The sequence below is a fragment of the Echinops telfairi genome, unplaced genomic scaffold (genome assembly GCF_000313985.2).
Source record: "Echinops telfairi isolate 266 unplaced genomic scaffold, ASM31398v2 ScPeMD7_4225;HRSCAF=4972, whole genome shotgun sequence".
Lineage (NCBI taxonomy): Eukaryota > Metazoa > Chordata > Mammalia > Afrosoricida > Tenrecidae > Echinops > Echinops telfairi.
Window position 1 is genome coordinate 4128739 of NW_022108124.1, and position 18080 is coordinate 4146818.

Here is an 18080-nt window from a genome sequence, read left to right on the forward strand (position 1 = left end):
TTTGGAGCTTCCAAACAAAAAGCGCCGCAGGACCCAAGAGGCTAGAGAAGTTGCATGCTACAGCAGGTCCCCCACCCTCATCATCCCTGCGTGTGCACCCCAGAAATCGAGTCTCTTAGTGGTCCCGGGGCGTCCTGGTGGCATCATGGGAATGCACTCAGCTACGAACTACAAGGTCAGCAGTGGGAGTCTACCAGTCGCTGCAAGAGAGACAGACCTACTCCCGCAGCGAGTGCCAATCTTGGAAATCCACAGGGGCAGTTCTACCCTGTCCTGTAGGGTCACTATGAGTCGGAACCAACTCAATGGCAGCGAGTTTGAGTTTTTGAGTGGCCCCACTCCATTTTGGGGGGGCCTGGAGAGACTGCCTCACACTGGGGACTCCCGGCAGGACCTGACCAAGAGGTATGGCCAAAGGTGCGATGTGACGGTTCTATACTGACCCAGTGGCTGCGGCACAGTCCTTGTGGGACCAGGCCGTGCTTCCTTCTGTGGTGCACTGGGTCTCCACGACCCACAGGGCCCTGCAACATGGGGATTACTTTCACCCCTGCTCCGATGGCCAGCCCCCGACCTGTCGGTCCTTGTGTTTTATTCTCCACCTGCCCTTACTCCCACTAAGAGACTTCCAAGCTGATTTCTAATTACTGGTGGGGCCGAGATACCTATGCTTCTAGCTCAGTGGTTCTCAACCTTCCTAATACTGCCACCCTTTCATACAGTTCCTCATATTGTAGTGACCACCCCCAAACCATAAAATTATTTTCGTTGCTACTTCATCAGTCATTTTAATACTGTTATGAATCGAGCGACCCCTGTGAAACATTCATTCGACCCCCAAAGGGGTTGCAACCCACAGGTTGAGAACCGCTGCTCTAGCTCACCACTTTCCCAACCACACCCAAAGAATTAACCAAAACACAGAAAAACAACATTACGAGAACAGTATCATAATTGTAAATCACTTTTGAGAACAGTTAGCCTTTTGGCCAGATGCCCTGCTGCCAGGCTCGGCGGCGAAAGGCCTCTGGGGTGATTTCACACTGCAGTGCACCCTGCTCACACAGCCTCCCTCCAATGCGTAAGGCTGGCCCGGGGGCCTGAATTGCTCAAGGGCCGGTGCCGGAGAGCAAATGCTGGTGCTAGTCCTTGCTTCTTGCACCAGTTGGGGTCAAGACCCCAGGCACAAAGAGGTGGGATGCTGTGGCCCTGTCCTAAGGAGGGGCTGCTCACAAGCCCACTCACTGTCTCTAAACTAGTGGCTGCCAGACACTGGGCATGGCCCCTGATCTCAGCTCCACACTCTTCCCGGGAACACATACTAGCGGCCCACTTGCCCTTGGCTATCTCCCTGTCCTCCTCTATGCCCTGACTGCGCTCTGTCTCCAGGATCAAGGCCAGAAAGCTCTCTCCCCCTTCGGCACCCACAGTAGATTCCGCACTATGTTAGGCCTTAAAACCAGCTGCCTTCCGATAAGTGGAAATGCATGACGGCCCTGTGGCTGACAGAGCAGACTTGCTCCATGGGGCTTTCTTTGCTGTCATACAGCCCTGGTGGCATCAATGGTTACCCATTAGGCAGCTAAAGGCAAGGTCAGCAGTTCAAAACCACCAGCCACCCCACAGGAGAAAGGCAAGGCTTTCTACTCCTGTAAAGAGTCGCCGTCTAGGAAGCCCACCTAAGCAGCTCTGCCCTGGCCCCTCCGGTTGCCGTGAGTCATCATGGCCCCACTGGCAGGGAGGTCTTGGGAGGCATCTTGAGGAAAGCAGATACCAAGACTGTCTTCCCCGCTGCTGCCCGGTGGGTTCAAACTGCCCACCTGCTTTCAAGACCTCTCTTCTTCCCCCTCTATCGCCATGGTCATCACCCTGACGAGAGCCCGGTCCTCCTCCAAAATGACAGCCGCCTCCTCACTGAGCTGCTCAAGGTGACTCACCGCCCTGCCCTGTCCTCAGGCCTCTTCTGGCAGCACTAAGTGACCCTTGTCCCTCACCCCTCGGTGGCTAGCCCATCAATTCTAACCGCGTCCAGATCAACCTCCTTTAGAATCCAGGGGGATTCAATCATGCTTTCCTTTCTCATCAGTAATCCTCTTCCCTGAAACAGGTTGCAAGGGTGCCAAGCTTGGCTGCACCTCCAGAACTTTCTCCCCAACTCACCCACCCCACCTACCCAGAGCCCACCCAGCTGCCCAGTCTGGTTGCTTTCTCCCAGCCCTGAATGCTCCCTTGAATACGGGCAACGAGGGTTAAAATGGACATGTCCTCGTTTGGGGCTTCAACATTTAACCTCCTGACACACCTGGGTTTACATCCCGTGGTTGACACAAGTCAATCTTAGAACAAGTCCTGACACAAGCTACCTAACCTCTCTGACCCTCAGTCTCCTCCTATGTAAAGCAGAAACAAAAACAGTAACTGGAATTGATAAACCAATCAACACCATAATTAAATGAGAGGACACATCTCTACTAGTGTTTGCTTCACACTCAAAAGTCACCAAGCTCACTACCGGGTCCAAGCTGACCGGTAGTGACCCTAGAGGGTAGCAGGACTGCCCCTTTTGGTTTCCAAGATGGTAACTCCATAGGAGCAAAAAGCCTCATCTTTCTCCTGCAGAGCCAGTGGTGAGTTCGAACTACCGACCTGGCAACACATAACCCACTACACCACCAAGGTTCTCCACACTCGAAACTCTGTGCACGTGCACCCCATCCTGTTAGAAAGACCCATAACTTCATCTCCCATCCCTCCCATACCTGTACGCCCTTTCTGTCCCCTCTAACACCCACCACTGGTCTGGGGGCGCAATAGGTTGTAAACCAGCACTCGAACCAAAGTCGACTGCCCTTGTGCCAACTCCAAACACAGTGACCCCAAAGATAGCGTTTTTGAGGCTGTGAACCTTAAGAGGAATGGAGAACTCCATAATTCTCCCCCTGAGCAGCTAAGCACTAATACTTCCTAATTAGCACCCAGCAAAGTGTTTATTTTTAATCTTATCACAGGCGGCCCGCACTGTTCAGCGCCTCAGCCACATCGCTCGTCCGTCAGGAGGTTTGTTCAGATTCATGACATTCTTGTCATTGTTGCCCTGCCTTGCTCTCGAAGCCCTAAAAATAGGTGCTCTGGTTCCCTCCCTTCCTGTGTGGCACCCTCGGCGAATCACCCTGGTGCTGACCTGAGAGGGAAGCAGAGACACCCACAGAGGCCAGCTACCCCTCCCTAGAAGTGCAAAACAGTGAACACAGGGCTCAGGGCGCCATTCCCAGGCTTTGCACAGGTAAGCTGACCACTGTTCAGAAAAGATGAGGACATGGTGTGGGTTTATTTTTTAGCCACACTTTTTATTCCAAAATTAATGACCTTTTTTTTAATAGATAATCAGAAAAGATGCCGCCTTAATTAGCAGGGTGTCACCAACAGCACAATTGTGCGTCCTCCGCTCCTCTCTCTTGACTTTCCCAAGACCATGGCTACTCTAGCTCTTCAAACATCAGTGACCAACCGATGACAGAGGTCTACAAAGTGTTCTGGAAACACAGGAACTATGTCTCTACTCAGATTGGGGGGCAAGACCTCAACGAGTCCACCTGTGTTGGCTTGAAAGGATCCGTGGAGCTTCCCCAGGGGGTGACTGGCTGGGGGAAGGCATTGAGGCCAAGGAAGGAGCCTGGCAAAGAGGAAGGGGGGTAAATGCAGGGGCATCTGAAGAACAGAGAGGCTGTGGGCCAGCAGGTATGCCAGCCGAGGGCCCGAGTCCACCCGTGAGGCTGGGGAGGAAAGTTGGGTTGACACAGTACATTGATTGGATGAGTTAGAAAAGTCCGAAGGGCACCAGGGGAGATTTCTGGGCAGGGCAATGGCATCAGACCTGTGATTCAGGGCAGTGACCGGGAGGGTCTTGTGATGGCCACACTATGAGGCAGTGATGGGTCCAGAGGCTTCAGTCAGAGTTCAGGCAGGAGAGGATGAGGGCCCGAGCCTCCGTAGGGGGGTGGCGCCTAATGGACTGTGAAGCTGAAAGACAGGGAGAGCCAGGCAGAGGGGACAACTCTGCACCTTCCAGACCAGTGGTTCTCAACCTTCCTCATGCCGCGACCCTTTCCTACAGTTCCTCATATTGTGGTGACCCCCCCAACCGTAAAATTATTTTCGTTGCTACTTCATCACTGTCATTTTGCTATTGCTATGAATCGGGCGACCCCTGTGAAAGGGTTGTTCAATCCCCAAAAGGGGTCGTGAACCACGGGTTGGGAACCACTGCTCTAGACTGAGCTACTCAGGGGGTGGTTATACCTCATACTCTGTCCCCATGCATCTGGCAGGGGAGGCTGGGACAAGTTTCGGCAGATGTTCAGACGAAGGCAGACTGGAAAGAAAGGCCGGGTGATCCTCTTCTGAAGAACCAGGCGGGAAACACCCTGCGGATCACAACATCAGACTCCGCTCTGCATGGAGTCACCACAAACCAGAGGGCGGCCGGAGAGCAGCTCACCAAAGCCTTTCCCGGAGCTCCAGCCCACGGGAAGGAGACCCGGGGAGGAGGAGCGAATTCAGTGTGAGCTGAGAACACAAACTTTCCCCCAAAGGCTTCCTTCCTCCCAAGACCAGCACCACCTCCAGCATTCCCAAACTTCAAGAGTGGGACACCTTTAAACCCAACCGACTGCTGCTGAAAAGAGACGTGGGGAACTTCCTGAACACCACTCCGGAAAGGGCAACTTGCATGAACCGTGTTCCTTCTTTTCTGAAACCCTGCCAAAGGACAGTAAAGACTGTCTTGTTGGTTTTCTGTTTTTACAACCTAAAACCTTCATAACAGAATCTGGGAAGCTGTGGTGCAGATGGCTAGGAGCTAAGAGCTCAAAGACGAGTAAGAAAAGCTGACAATAAAAAGAAAGAAACAGAAAAACTGAGGAAGCTGAATCCTAGGGCAACAGCAGGGAAAGGCAAGAGCCAACCTGGGTTGCATCCAGAACTTTCAAAAGGCTCCAGAACTGCCACCACAGGAGCTGCTGGAAGTCAGGGTGAGACAGGGTGATAGTGAAGAGGAGGAGGAGGAGGGCGGCTGAGAGTTTGCACAAGGAGGAGAGCCCAAGACCCTCCTCTGCTCCACGCAGCCCACCGCCTGGCACAATCTCACAGATACATGCTCTAGAGCAGGCCTCCAGTCTCTAAACAACAGCTTCAGAACTGGGACAACAAGCCTAATGGAGAACCAGGGGGAATCCTGAACACACAGCGATTCAGAAAATCCTCGTGTGTGTTTATCCGCTCAGCCCAAATTTTGCCAGAAACTACTCAAAGGTATTCCAGGCCAAAAGGACTTATTGCAGGGAACTGAACCAAAACTAAACCACACCCACTGCCATCAAATTGATTCCAGCTCATAGCAACCCCGTACAGGAATTCTGAAGCTGTAAATCTTTTTTTTTTAATCATTTTATTGGGGGCTCATACAACTCTTATCACAATCCATACATACAGCCATTGTGTCAAGCACATTTGTACATTTGTTGCCCTCATCATTCTCAAACTTAAGCCTTGGATATCAGAGCTGTAAATCTTTATGCAAGGAAATAGCCTCAGTTTTCTCCCAGGGAATGGCTGGTGGGTTTGAACAGCTGGCCTTGTGGTTAGCTACCCAATGCCTACTCCACAACACTGTCAGGGCTCCTCCATGCAGAGAATTGGATGCTTACAAAATCCCTGCAAGAGCTCTAACAACTAAAGGCAGGGAAGTGACCACTCAGGTTCAATCTCCAATGTCTCGGAAACTGAACCCGTGGTCCCTGATCGCACACCACCACAGGGCTCAGAAGCTGCCAGAAAACCTCCCCTCTGCTACGTTCCAAAGCAAAGGCACCGGAGATCACAGGAGAAAAATTCAAGATACTGAAACGTGAGATTCCTCAAAGGAAGAACGCAGTGATCACCCCACAGCGAATGTCACAGTCAACATCCTCTCGTAATTATCTAGTACTGCGGTAACACAAATGCCACAAACCGAGAGTTGTTCTCTTAACAGTTTAGGAAGCTAGGAGTGCAAATTTCGAGTTCAGTTAGAGGGGAAGGGCCTTGTCTCCTTTCAACATCTATGGGCCCAGCGTCCCTTGGAGATCTCTAGATGTCTTGGCATCCATCTTGATCCGAGTTTAGAAGATCCTCACTCAGCCAAGTGACCGAGGGTCCAAAGAAAACCTCTGTTCTGGCTCTTCTTTCTTGGTGGTTGGGGTGAAGTGGAATGAATTACTTATGGCTCTTCTATCCATTTCCCTGTAACTCCCACCAAATGATGGGGTGGGACCATGCAAATAAGGTATAAATGACTCTAGCTCAGGGAATGGTCAGTTTTCCCATCCCCCTGGATATAAATAAGAAAGCCCTCTCAAAACCAGGAAGAGTGGATCCCAGACAATCAAGAAAGAACAGCCACCAGCGCCGTATGTGTAAGATCCCTGCCTGAGAGGGAAGAGGCATCAGAGGCCATGGCACAGAGACCAGGAGACAGTGCAGAGGAGCCGGGCTGCTGAGATTGTAGTGTGGCAAGCGGGCTTGCTGGCCCACAGAGACAGAAGCCAAGGGACTGAGAGGTGGAGGACCAAAGAGAGACTTGGCCGCTGGCTGAGAAGTGGCAATGCTGTGAACCAATGACTCTATCATGAATGTTTTCTGATGCAGTCTTGTGGTAACCTGTTAACGTCCCTAACAAACTCCCATAACCATGAGTATTGTCTCTGTGGCTATTACAAGGGATTTATCAATACTAAGAGAATAGAGTGCAATGGGAAGAAAGGATTGCTGTCAGAATAAGGTAATGGAAGGAGGTGGAGGCATGCCTGACCTCTGCCTTGTGGCAATTAGCCTTGGGCTGGTGGGGAAATGGATTCCCGTCCCTACTGAAGTCAAAGGAGGTCTGATTGGCCCTCAACACTATTGTTGCAAAGATAGCTAAACACCCTCCTCTCCTCTGGTTTCTTTCACATTTTTATCTTGCAAGAGATGGAGGCCATACTCCAGGGAGCTCCCTTATAGAAAATTGGGGTTGTGACCTAAAGTTGTTCCATTTCACCCTAGTCCCCTTCCAATTAATTGGCTAATCACATCAGATCACATCAAGACAGATGACTGCATCGTAAGCAGAGCTGCCAACCAACTGAGAATCATGGTCCAGCCAAGCTGACGTATATTAAATTCATCACAATGTCCATGTATACAGATACCAAAAAAAAATGTAGCTTCCAATTAACTAAGAATCCTACTTAAAGTTGTCTGAGGAAGGTTTCTAACATGAAAGACAGTGATTAGAACCTTTTTTAAAGTCAACATGGAGAAAACAAGAAACAGGGAAAGAAAACTTATATACTAAACTTATCGTGAATACCTTCAGATCCAAAAACCAAACTCATTGCCATCCAGTCAATGCTGACTCTTAGAGCCCATAGAGTAGGACTTAACCAAACCAAACTCCCTGCCAGAGCCCATGTCAACTCGTAGAGACCCTATAGGTCAGGGCAGTCCTTCTCCTGTGGAGCAGCTGTTGGTTTCAAACTGCTGACCTTTCAAATCATAGCCCACTGGTAGCCACAACACTACCAGGCTTCTTTAAAGCAAGAACAAGATACCACTTTAAGAAGAACATTCAGAGATGAGAACAGGTAATATTAATATATGTAGAACAGAAATTAAAAATTAAATTTAAAAGTTTGCAAGAGAAGTTAAGAAATTCTCCAAGAAATCGGAACAAAAATATAGAAGTAGAAAATAGGAGAAAAGAATAAAAATAGGTCTACTATCTATCTATATGAGGAAGTTCTAGAAAGAAAAGAGAGAAAAAAACAGGAGAAACTCATTTGGAGAAATAATTTAAGAGCATTTCCCATAGCTAGCGGCTTGCGAATTAAAAGGTTTATCAACTTCCCAGGACAACAGATGAAGAAAGATCCACATCAAGGCAAATTATCTCTAAAATCTGGACCCCTATGGGCAAAGAGAAGAGCCGCAGTGGCACTGTGAGATAAGAGTGGGGCTGCAACTGAGAGGTGAGTGGTCCAAACCCACCGGCCATTCCATGGGAGAAAGATGAAGCAATCCGTTTCTATAAAACTTCACAGCTCCTGAAGCTCTATGGAGCAATTCTACTCAGGACCATCGGGTTGCTATGAGTCAAAATTGACTTGATGGCAATGGAACTTTTATGCAGATAGAAAAATAGTAGTTGGGTGATGTAAACAATTAACTTACTGGTAGCGAAAAGATTGAAGGTTCAAGTCTAACCACGTAACCTTAGAAAAAGAGTGGTAATCTTGGGTGAGTAAGAAGGAAGGACAATGGGCCACATATTAGGACGATGAATCAAAATAGATTCCCGACGTCTCAAGAGCAAAAATGGAAGCAGGGTGTCAGTGGAGCAACACTTCAAATTCTAAAGGAAAACGTCGAACCTGGGCTTTCATACCCTGCCAAACTATCACTTGAATAAAGTCTTTCTCAGACTTACAAGGTGTGAAAGCACCATGGAGACCATCTGAGCTCCGCTGGCTACCCAAGATTGGAGAATCCATCTCCTCACCAGCCCCAGGCCTCCTGCCATGAGGAAGAGCTCAGGCATGACTCCACAACCCTCCTTCTTTCTTTGCCCTAGTCCTAACCTAGTCCTCCCCTTACATTATACCTCTCTACTGTGTTCCATAATGTGTGCAGTGGCCACACAGAACTCAAAGACAATACTCACCATTACTAGGGAAGTTAACAGGTTACCACAAGCCAGGATCAGAAAATATTAAGGTTAGAGTCACTGGTCCACAGCAATACCTTTCCCCAACCATCAGTTATGTCTCTCCAGTGCTCAGCATCTCAGCCATGTGGTCCCTTGGCCTCTGCCTCTGTGGGCCGGGAAACCAGCCCACTGCTCTGCCTCACAGTCTCATAGTCCCAGAGCGGCTCCTGCATTCTATCTCATGGTCTCCCTGTCTCTCTGGTCTCAGCCTGGCTCCTTCGCTCTCTCCCATGATCTCAGTCCCACAGGCTCTGGTGCCTGTGGTCCTGGACTCCACCGCTCCAGGCAGACATCTTAAATGTGCCCTGCTGGAAGCTCTTCTTCCTTTACGGTCCTAAGATTTCTCTGTATATGTTTTAGAAACAAGCCAAACCCTCCAGAATAAGATGCAGAATCAGCATACACCCCACCTTGTTGCTGTTGTCAAGTCAGTTCCAACTTGTGATTGTGACTCCACATACAACAGAGAGAAATGTTGCGCAGTCTTGTGTCATCCTCACAATGGTTGTTATGTTTCAGCCCATTGTTGGAGCTACTGGGTCGATCCATCTCACTGAAGGTTCCTCTTTCTTTGGCTGCCATTCTCCTTTGCCGAGCATGATGTCTTTTTCTGAGAACCGGTCCAAGTATACGAGATAAAGTCTGACCATTCTCATTTCCAAGGCGAATTCTGGCTGTACTTCTTCCAAGACAGCTGTTGGTTCTTATGGCTGTCCATAGTATACTTAATATTCTTCGCCAGCACCGTAATTCAAATGCATCCATTTTTCTCTGGTCTGCCTTATTTAGTGCCCAAATGTCACATGCACATGAGGCAAATGAAAATGCCATGGCTTGGATCAGGGGCACCTTACTCCCCAATGTAACATCCTTGCTTTTCAACATTTTAAAGAGGTATTGGCTATCAGGTTTATCCAATGCAATGTGTGGTTTACTTTCTTGACTGCTGCTTCAATGAGCACAGGCTGTGGATCTAAACAAGATGAAATCTTTGACCACTTCCATCATTTTTCCATGTATCATAATGTTACTTACACCTTGAGTTGTTTTTCACACTAAAGGTTGCAGGCATTAATAGTCATCAGAAAGTAATTCAAGTCCTTGTTTTCAACAAGCAAGATTGTGTCATCTGCATAATGAAGGTTCCTATCAGTAAGTCTTCCTCCTATTGTGAGATCAAATTCTTCTACATATAAATCCAGCTTCTTGAATGATTTGCTCAGCATACAGATTAAATAAATATGGTGAGAAGATAACTCTCCTGATTCTAAACCATGCAGTATTCCTTTGTTCTGTTCCAAAGACTGCCTCTTGATCCATGTACAATGTAGCATTCTGGAATTCCATTTCTCCTCAAGGCCATATAAAAATAAATAAATAAAAACAATCAGCTCCCAAAAAAGACCAAGAGGGTTAAACCTCTGGAACTTTAGTAAACAGTAGGCCGCTAAAGGTTTCCTCCCCGCTCCCACTACCATGACTCGAATTCTATCTTGCAAGTCTGGCTAGACCAGAGGAGGTACACTGGTACAGATAGGAACTGAAAATACAGGGAATCCAGGACGGATGAGCCCTATAGGACCAGTGGTATGAGTGGCAAAACAGGGAGGTTAAAGGGAGAATGGGTAGGAAAGAGGGAACCGATTACATGGAACTGTGTGTGACCTCCTCCCTGGGGGACAGACAACCGAAAAGTGGATGAAGGGAGACGTCGGACAGGGCAAGATATGACAAAATACCCATTTATAAACTATCAAGGGCTCATGCGGGAGGGGGGAGTGGGGAGGGAGGGGAAAAATGAGGACCTAATGTCGGGGGTTTAAATGGAGAGAAAATGTTTTGAGAAACGATGTACAAATGCGCTTTACACAATTGATGTGTGTATGGATTGGGATAACAGTTGTGTGAGCCCCTAATAAAATGTTAAAAAAAAAAAAAAGTAAACAGTAGGCCTCACACCAATAAAAAGGAAAACGAAAATTTCCTAACTAATTCAATAACATCACACTCACTAAGAACAGCAAACACAGAGAGAGACGGAGAGACACCAAACGACAAGGAAAACGGCCAAAAATGTAAAAATCATTCGTGATCACCTCCAAAAATCAGCACTGTCCTTCCTGTTTAGCTATCATTCCAGAGCACAGAATTCCATCTTTGAAACAAGTCACTGCTCCCAGTAGGCGGAGCTAACCAAACTCTCTGAACTTTAATTTGCTCTACGATAACCATGATCGTTGTGTAATGTACCTGCTGTGCCATCTGATAATCTGTGACGGAGCCAAGATTCCGATCACAGCTAAGTTCTCAATCACCACAAAAGCAAACATCTGGACCCCTAAGAACCACCATGAAATGAAGTTATGTGAGTGGCACAATCATTTCCCTCTTCTCCACCAAATTCTAGGTTTCGGGTTTTTCAAAATATGACCTGGAACCCTTCACGTAGCCATACAGTCAAAACTACCTTCTTTTTTTTTATTTTTCCCCGTCTTATTCTTTATTTAGTTATTTATTTATTTTTTAATCATTTTATTAGGGGCTCAGACAACTCTTATCGCAATCCATACACACATCAATTGTGTAAAGCGCATTTATACATTCATTGCCTTCATCATTCTCAATGGCAGAAGCTTTGGTTTTTGTTGTTGTTTGGATCACTGCATTAGTTCATGCTGAGCCTTACTGGACTTGAACTGGGAATGTTCTCTTTGGGCCACTCAAATTTTTCTCTTGCTCTATCCATACACGTGTCCAGGAATAATTTTGGGGTTACAAACAAATTTTAGCAAGTAGGCAAATTGTCAAGTAGCAGAAGCTGAGAATCAACAGCTTGTCTTTTTCATTCCCATTCTCTCACAAGCACACCTGTGACACTTTTCAGAGGACACAGTACCACATGACATCATATCCATCCATCACAGCTAATGGAATTAGTGTTGTGTTTTACATTCCCCGGCCCCCAGACTTAACTTCTAATCTGGTAAATATCGATATAAGCCACAGCAACAAAAGATCTTTGGGGAGGGTCTTCTAAAATAGTTATGAGTATACAGAGACATTGAAAACAAAAGTGTGAAACCCCTGCCCTAGAACAACTTTAAAAGCCAGTCATTTTCGGAGGGGAAATGTGTGAAACTGATTCGATTCCCTTTATTAAGTTTACATCCTTAGAGGAAAGAAGGAAAACGTAAGCACCTATTTTTGCTTGACTATCTCATATCTATCTACTCCTTAGGAAGGGTCGTCTGCCAGGTAGACTAGACTCCACCTCCATCCCAAATTCACCTGTCGGGTGGCACACAAATCACTACTGTGAAAAGCCAGGCAGATTGGAAAGCCAGGCACAGCCTGGCTCCAAGTCCCCGTCCTGCCACTGGGCGTTTGTGTGGGTTCTGTACTCGGGTTCTCATCTGCAAAGTGGTGATGATCGCAGTCTAGACATAGGGCTGTCGTGTGGCTTGAAGAACGTAATCTATGCAAACATGTGCTGAGGAAGAATCCTGGCACTCGTAAACTATCCCTGAGTCTCAAACTAGCCCCGGCATCTGATTCACCTCAAGAGCTCATTAAAACCCTGATTGCTGGACCCCAGCCCAGACTCATTAATGCTGTATACAGCTGCTTTTCCACCAGGTTCCCAGGAAGTACACTGTGAGAAGCACAGTTTCTCCAAAAGCAGAAGAGGGAACCTCAAAGCCTGTTTGGTGGCTATCCACACCATCAGGACCCTGTCCACCAGCCTCACCTCCTCCGTCTTGCAAAGAGCCTCTGGAAGGAAGAGAGCCAACAGTGACTGACGTCACATCATCACCAAGACATCTCAGAGATCCCAAGAAAAGCCCCTTTTTACAAAATCCCTGATGTTAGAAAGGTAGTGGAGGTGGATGGAGGGGAGGGGTCACTGTTTACGCTGCATCTTGTATCACCTGAGACCACAATTTTATTTTGGCCCCTATGCACAGCTGATGGCCAATGCAGATGCAACCTGACAGTTCTAAAATCGGGTGCTGCTGAGAACCTTCGCCATTCTGGCAAACCTGGGAGAGTGAGGACGTTTCCATCCCCTAAGGCAGGGGTTCTCAACCTGTGGGTCGTGACCCCTTTTTCACAGGGGTTGCCTAAGACCACTGAAACATATTTCCAATGGTCTTAGGAACTGAGACTCCACTCCTCTATCTGCCTCCAGTCCAGTCTGCCCACATGCAGATAGGCCCACATACGAGTACCTGATGTGAAGACTGTTAACCATGCTACACCTTGCTTCAAAACAAAATTTCATTTATTTGTCATTACAAATAAATATTTCACAATATATAGTTACATATTGTTTTTGTGATCACTATGATTTCATTATGTTCAATTTGTCACAATGATAATACATCCTGCATATCAGATATTCACATGACGATTCATCACAGTAGCAAAATTGCAGTTATGAAGTAGCAACGAAAATAACTTTATGGTTGGGGGTCACCACAACATGAGGAACTGTATTATAGGGTCGTGGCATTAGGAAGGTTGAGAACCAATAAGACATAGAAGCCTATAGATAAATGTTGCCTCCACCCTGGCTCAAATCAATCCTGGTAGTATAACAGGGCTGCTAACCCCAAGATCAGCAACTCAAAACGACCAGCCGGTCCTCAGGAGAAAGATGAGGCTAACTGCTCCCATGGGGCAGTTCTACTCTCAGTTCGATGGCAGTGGGTTTGTGAGTTTGGGTAGCCCTGGATCAGGCGGACAAGCGTGAGACTGCAGTTCTCCGAGTTCCCAGAGGGACTGAGTACCAGTCGCCCACCATGGCAACCAGCTCAGCGGCTCGCTCTTGGATTGACTTTCTCTCTTCCCTCTGTCACCCTTTCCTTTGTCCCTATTCCACCGCTGTTCCCTAGGATACCTTTCTAAAATAAACTTCTTGTGCCAAAGCCCTTGACTCCGGCTGCATTTTCAGTTGACCGGAGGTACACTATGAGCCTCTCCGCTCAAATCCAATTAGCACAAGGGTGGCAAGCTCCTCGCCAGGGCGGACCTAATGCTTGGCACAAGGCTGCACACCTGGAAGACTTTAAAAAAAAAGAAAGTAAAGTGAAATGGGTACAAGGGAAGGGGAAGTACAGAAGATACACTGGAGCTAAGGGCTGGGCATAGCACAAAGACGAAGCAATGCAGGCATGCAGAGGAAAGGAGGAAAGATGCTGATAGCTAGCAACTGAGCATCTTAGCATCTGAAGCATATGGTGGGATAAAGTGCATTCAGATAAAGGGGAGTCCCAACAACCCAAGAAATGGGGTCTAGATTTACCTGGGGGTCCACGAAGGCTTGTGACCTCAAGCATGAATTGAGATAAATTTCTCCATATAACCATACCAAACTTTCTACCTAACACCTGCCAACCGAATTCCCAAGCTTACCACGGTGAGCGATTCTTCCTTTCTTTTCTTCCTCCCTCCCTTCCACTTTTCTTCCTTCTTTTCTTCTGAGTCAATTTGTATCCCAAGGAAACAAACTCATTTCTTCCCAGTGGACTCTGACTTGGCACGGCCCACGGGGCTGAGAACAGAACACTTTCCAAGACTGTAAAATCTTGATGGGTGAGGTCAGTCTCCTCTTTTCTTTAAGAGGTAGCGGGTGGGTTCAAACCACTGACTTTGTGGTTAGCAGCCTAGCCCAGAACCCACTGTGCCACCAGACCTCCTGTTCTATATCATCCCGCATAATTTCTTTCCCAACCTTTCCCATAGGCATCCTGACTATTTTCAGCATCGATAAGCACTCCATGTAATTCTTACGTTTCCTAAACATTCACTGAATTCCCGGCACATATGAGGCTAGGGGTACAAAGGTGAATAGAACAAAGAAAGGTCTTTATTCCCAAGAGGTTGGTGGTTCAAAGCCACCCCCTGGCTCCTCAGAAGGACCTGGCAGTCCACTGCTGTAAAGATTACAGCCTCGGGCACCCGATAGGGCAGTTCTACAAGAGAGCACTAACAACATTAATAAAGCTCCAGAAAGTTCACACTCCCCAAAAGAGAGTCACCTAAATGTGTCACAGGACATTGGATAGAGATGCTTATGGGTCTAGCAGTGGCGAAATGGTAACATATTTTACCGGAGAGCTGCTTTAACTACTGTGTCTGGAACAAACACTCCATTGGGAAGGCAGCTGACAGACCAAGCAAGACGAACCAACAGGGAAAAGAGAATCTACAAGAACCTACAAGTCTAGGTTTAAAAGTGGACCTGGGATGAAACCCATAAAACTCCCTTCCATGGAGTCGATGCGGACTTATAGCAACCCTACAGGTCAGGATAGGACTACCCCCTGTGCATTTCCGAGAGGGTAACTCTCGACAGGGGTAGAAAGCCCTATCTTTCCCCCTTGGGGAGGCTGGTGGTTTCAAACTGCTGACCTTTCGGTTAGCAACCTAACATGTCACCAGTACGCCACCTGAGATCCTGAAACCAAAAGAGGTAGATAGAAAAACAAAGTCTCAATTACCCTAAAATAACTTTTTTAAATCACTTCATTGGGAGTTCATTATCACAATCCATACAGACATCAATTGTGTAAAGCACATTTGTACATTCGTTGCCCTCATCATTCTCAAAACATTTGCTCTCCACGTAAGCCCCTGGCATCAGCTCCTCATTTTTCCCCCTCTCTCCCTGCTCCCCCACCATGAACCCTTGATAATGTACAAATTTTCATTTTGTCATGTCTTACACTGTCCAACGTCTCCCTTCACCCACTTTTCTGTTGTCTCTCTGTCTAAAATAACTCTTACAAAGCACCTACTCAGCTCTAGAAGGTAGGAAGGGGGAAGATTATGAAATTCTGCCCTGGTCAGGACCCACACCCTAAAAGGTGACCCACAAAGGTGTTTGTTTACAGGGGGCCTTCGATAGAGTGCTGCTGGTTGTCAGCTATGGTGAAGTTGGCTCTCATGGCGCCTTGGTAGCTGAACAAAACAGTGCCCGGTCCTCTACCACCTCCATGTTTGAGCTCACTGTTGAGGCTACCAACCCATCTATCTCACTGAGAGTTTTCCTTGTTGCTATGGACCTGACACTTTACCGACGACGTTCTATCTTCCCTACATGACACATCAACCATCAACGAGCTTGCTGATTCAAGCCTTCCTCCACCACTTCGAACCCCAGTACTTATCCTGTCATCCCGTAACTGACTACAAAATCACAATCATTTAAGGCACTCAAAGCCCTCCGCACCTACTCTCTCCATTTGGTTCTGATATCACATCTTGTTACATGCCAAATTTGTCTTTTCTCTCCAAATACATTACAGACAAATAAGAAACGATTCACCCTCCATGTGTTTGCACCTGTAATTTCCCCTGTCTTTATTTCTATCTGTCTTAGGCAATGACCTTTTTCAAATGTTCTCAGTGCATGATGTTGTTTGGCTTTAGCCTTCTTTCTACCATAAGCCCGCAGTACTTGCGGATTAAAGATATTGCTCTACATGGTTAATTTGCTCTACATGATTAACCCTGCACGCATGCGTTGGCAAACAGTAAGCGCTCAGTGAACCTTCAACGGATTCATGATGATGTGTGAAATAGGTACCATAAGACAAATGTACAGGAGTCCTTGACACAATGTATGTATGTGTGGACTGTGATAAGAGTTGTACAAGCTCCCAATGATTTAATAAAAAAAGAAATACGTACCATAAGAAAAGATCTCATTATCATGAACTGTGCTTTAAGAGAAGTTGTTACAAAGCCTCCCTTCTCCCTCACCCCTGAAACACAGATAATGACTTACACTGATTCATTGGCCTTGTAAATAAGCCCAGTCTCCCCCGAGGAACTGCTGCGATGTCAATGAAATCAACATTTTACTAAATAAGATGCTTCCACAATAGTGTCTGGCACACTGCACGCTCCCAAGATTAGGGTTTAATTAAACTAGGCAGCTTTTTTTTCCCCCCAACCTGCCATACACTCTACCATGTGGTAACGATTTTCAATAGCAAAGTTCGCAAGCACAACTGGAAGAGCAACTCAAAATAAACATGGAGAAAGGAGGTTTCCCAAGTTTGTGTGTTGGGCTATCCTAAGAGATGTAGGCCATTTGCTCCTCTTCCTGGAGTTCATAATCTGTCCTCCCTCTCCCGTTAGAAGCGGGCACCATTCCCAAGGCAGGACACAAAAGGTGACGATGACATTTTTAAAGACTGTGGACTATGGACTTTAATGGCACTGTGACAGCCGCTGTGAGTGGTGTCATCACTATGTATTTGTTAAGGATTAAAGTACAGCCATCTCACTCCACTTCACAGAAATCTTTCTAAAAGAAAAAAATCCTCCTCATCCACAAATAGCTAAGATGCTTAAGCCCAAAATTATCTGGGATTGACCAAAACAAAGAAGAGCTCACTATCAGAGAGGACACGAATTCTGGGACTGTCACTCTAGTATATATCAACCATCAAATGAATTAAAAACAGCCAAGACTGGCCCACCAGATCATAGAGGATGCTCTGAACATTTGACGGGTCTTATGGACTTTTCCCCCTCCCCTTCAACACTACACAATAGGAATGAAAGGTGTAAGTCTTCTGTGAAATCCGTCTCAATCCCTACAATCAAGCTCCAAAGCATTGAGTTCCGCTGGGTGACACATGAGATCCAAAGTGTTTGGATAAAAATAGCTCAGTCCTCAGAAAGACAAGATAAAGGCCAGACAGCTGAGTCACTTTGAAGCCCGTTTTGACTCCCCCAAAAAGGCGCGTTCACCCTCCGTCTCCTTCTCCCTTGTACCCACACAGCCAGGTGAAAAACCACCGCCAACAGCCCCGGGGTGGAAGGCGGGAGCTGGTCTTCACTTCCCCCTCCAGACTCTGAGGTCAGGGCTTGGAACTGAACTTTGAATCATTTCTAAGGTGCATCTTCGTAAAAGTGACTCACTTGGAGGAGAAAGAGGAAAGGCTTGAGAAAGCCCTAAGAATCGAGTAGACCCCATATCCCTGCTGCCTAAGTGCAGGCACCGAAGGTTTCTTCTGACATTCTGATGGGAAGGAAGGAGTGTGTGTTGGTTTGTGTTGTTTGGGGGGGGCGGGGGGGAAGGCGGATAGAGGAGGGAAGTCGAGGAAGAAATGCTCAGAGAGGAACAGCAGGCTTGTCCCGGCCAAGCAAACGGTCCTGCCATCAGGAAGGCTGGGAGCCCGGGGGCGAAGCCCTCGCCTCCACTCCCCCGCCCTCCTCTCGCGGCTCTCGCCCCGGGAAGGTTGCAACCCTCTGCGCCGCGCAGTGAAGCCAGGGCAACTCC

General features: G+C 47.3%; 1 protein-coding gene across 2 annotated transcripts in view; it reads right to left on the reverse strand.

Annotated features, from left to right (window-relative positions):
- USP13 (ubiquitin specific peptidase 13) overlaps nucleotides 1-4332 on the reverse strand; it is a 130974-nt gene extending 126642 nt beyond the window's left edge. For both annotated transcript variants that reach the window (XM_045295104.1, XM_004708606.2), the window contains exon 1: nucleotides 4300-4332. In XM_045295104.1, the coding sequence (XP_045151039.1) occupies nucleotides 4300-4317 (18 nt within the window). In that variant the 5' untranslated portion in view covers nucleotides 4318-4332. The remainder of the gene's footprint in view (nucleotides 1-4299) is intronic.
- Between the last annotated feature and the right edge of the window lie 13748 nt (nucleotides 4333-18080).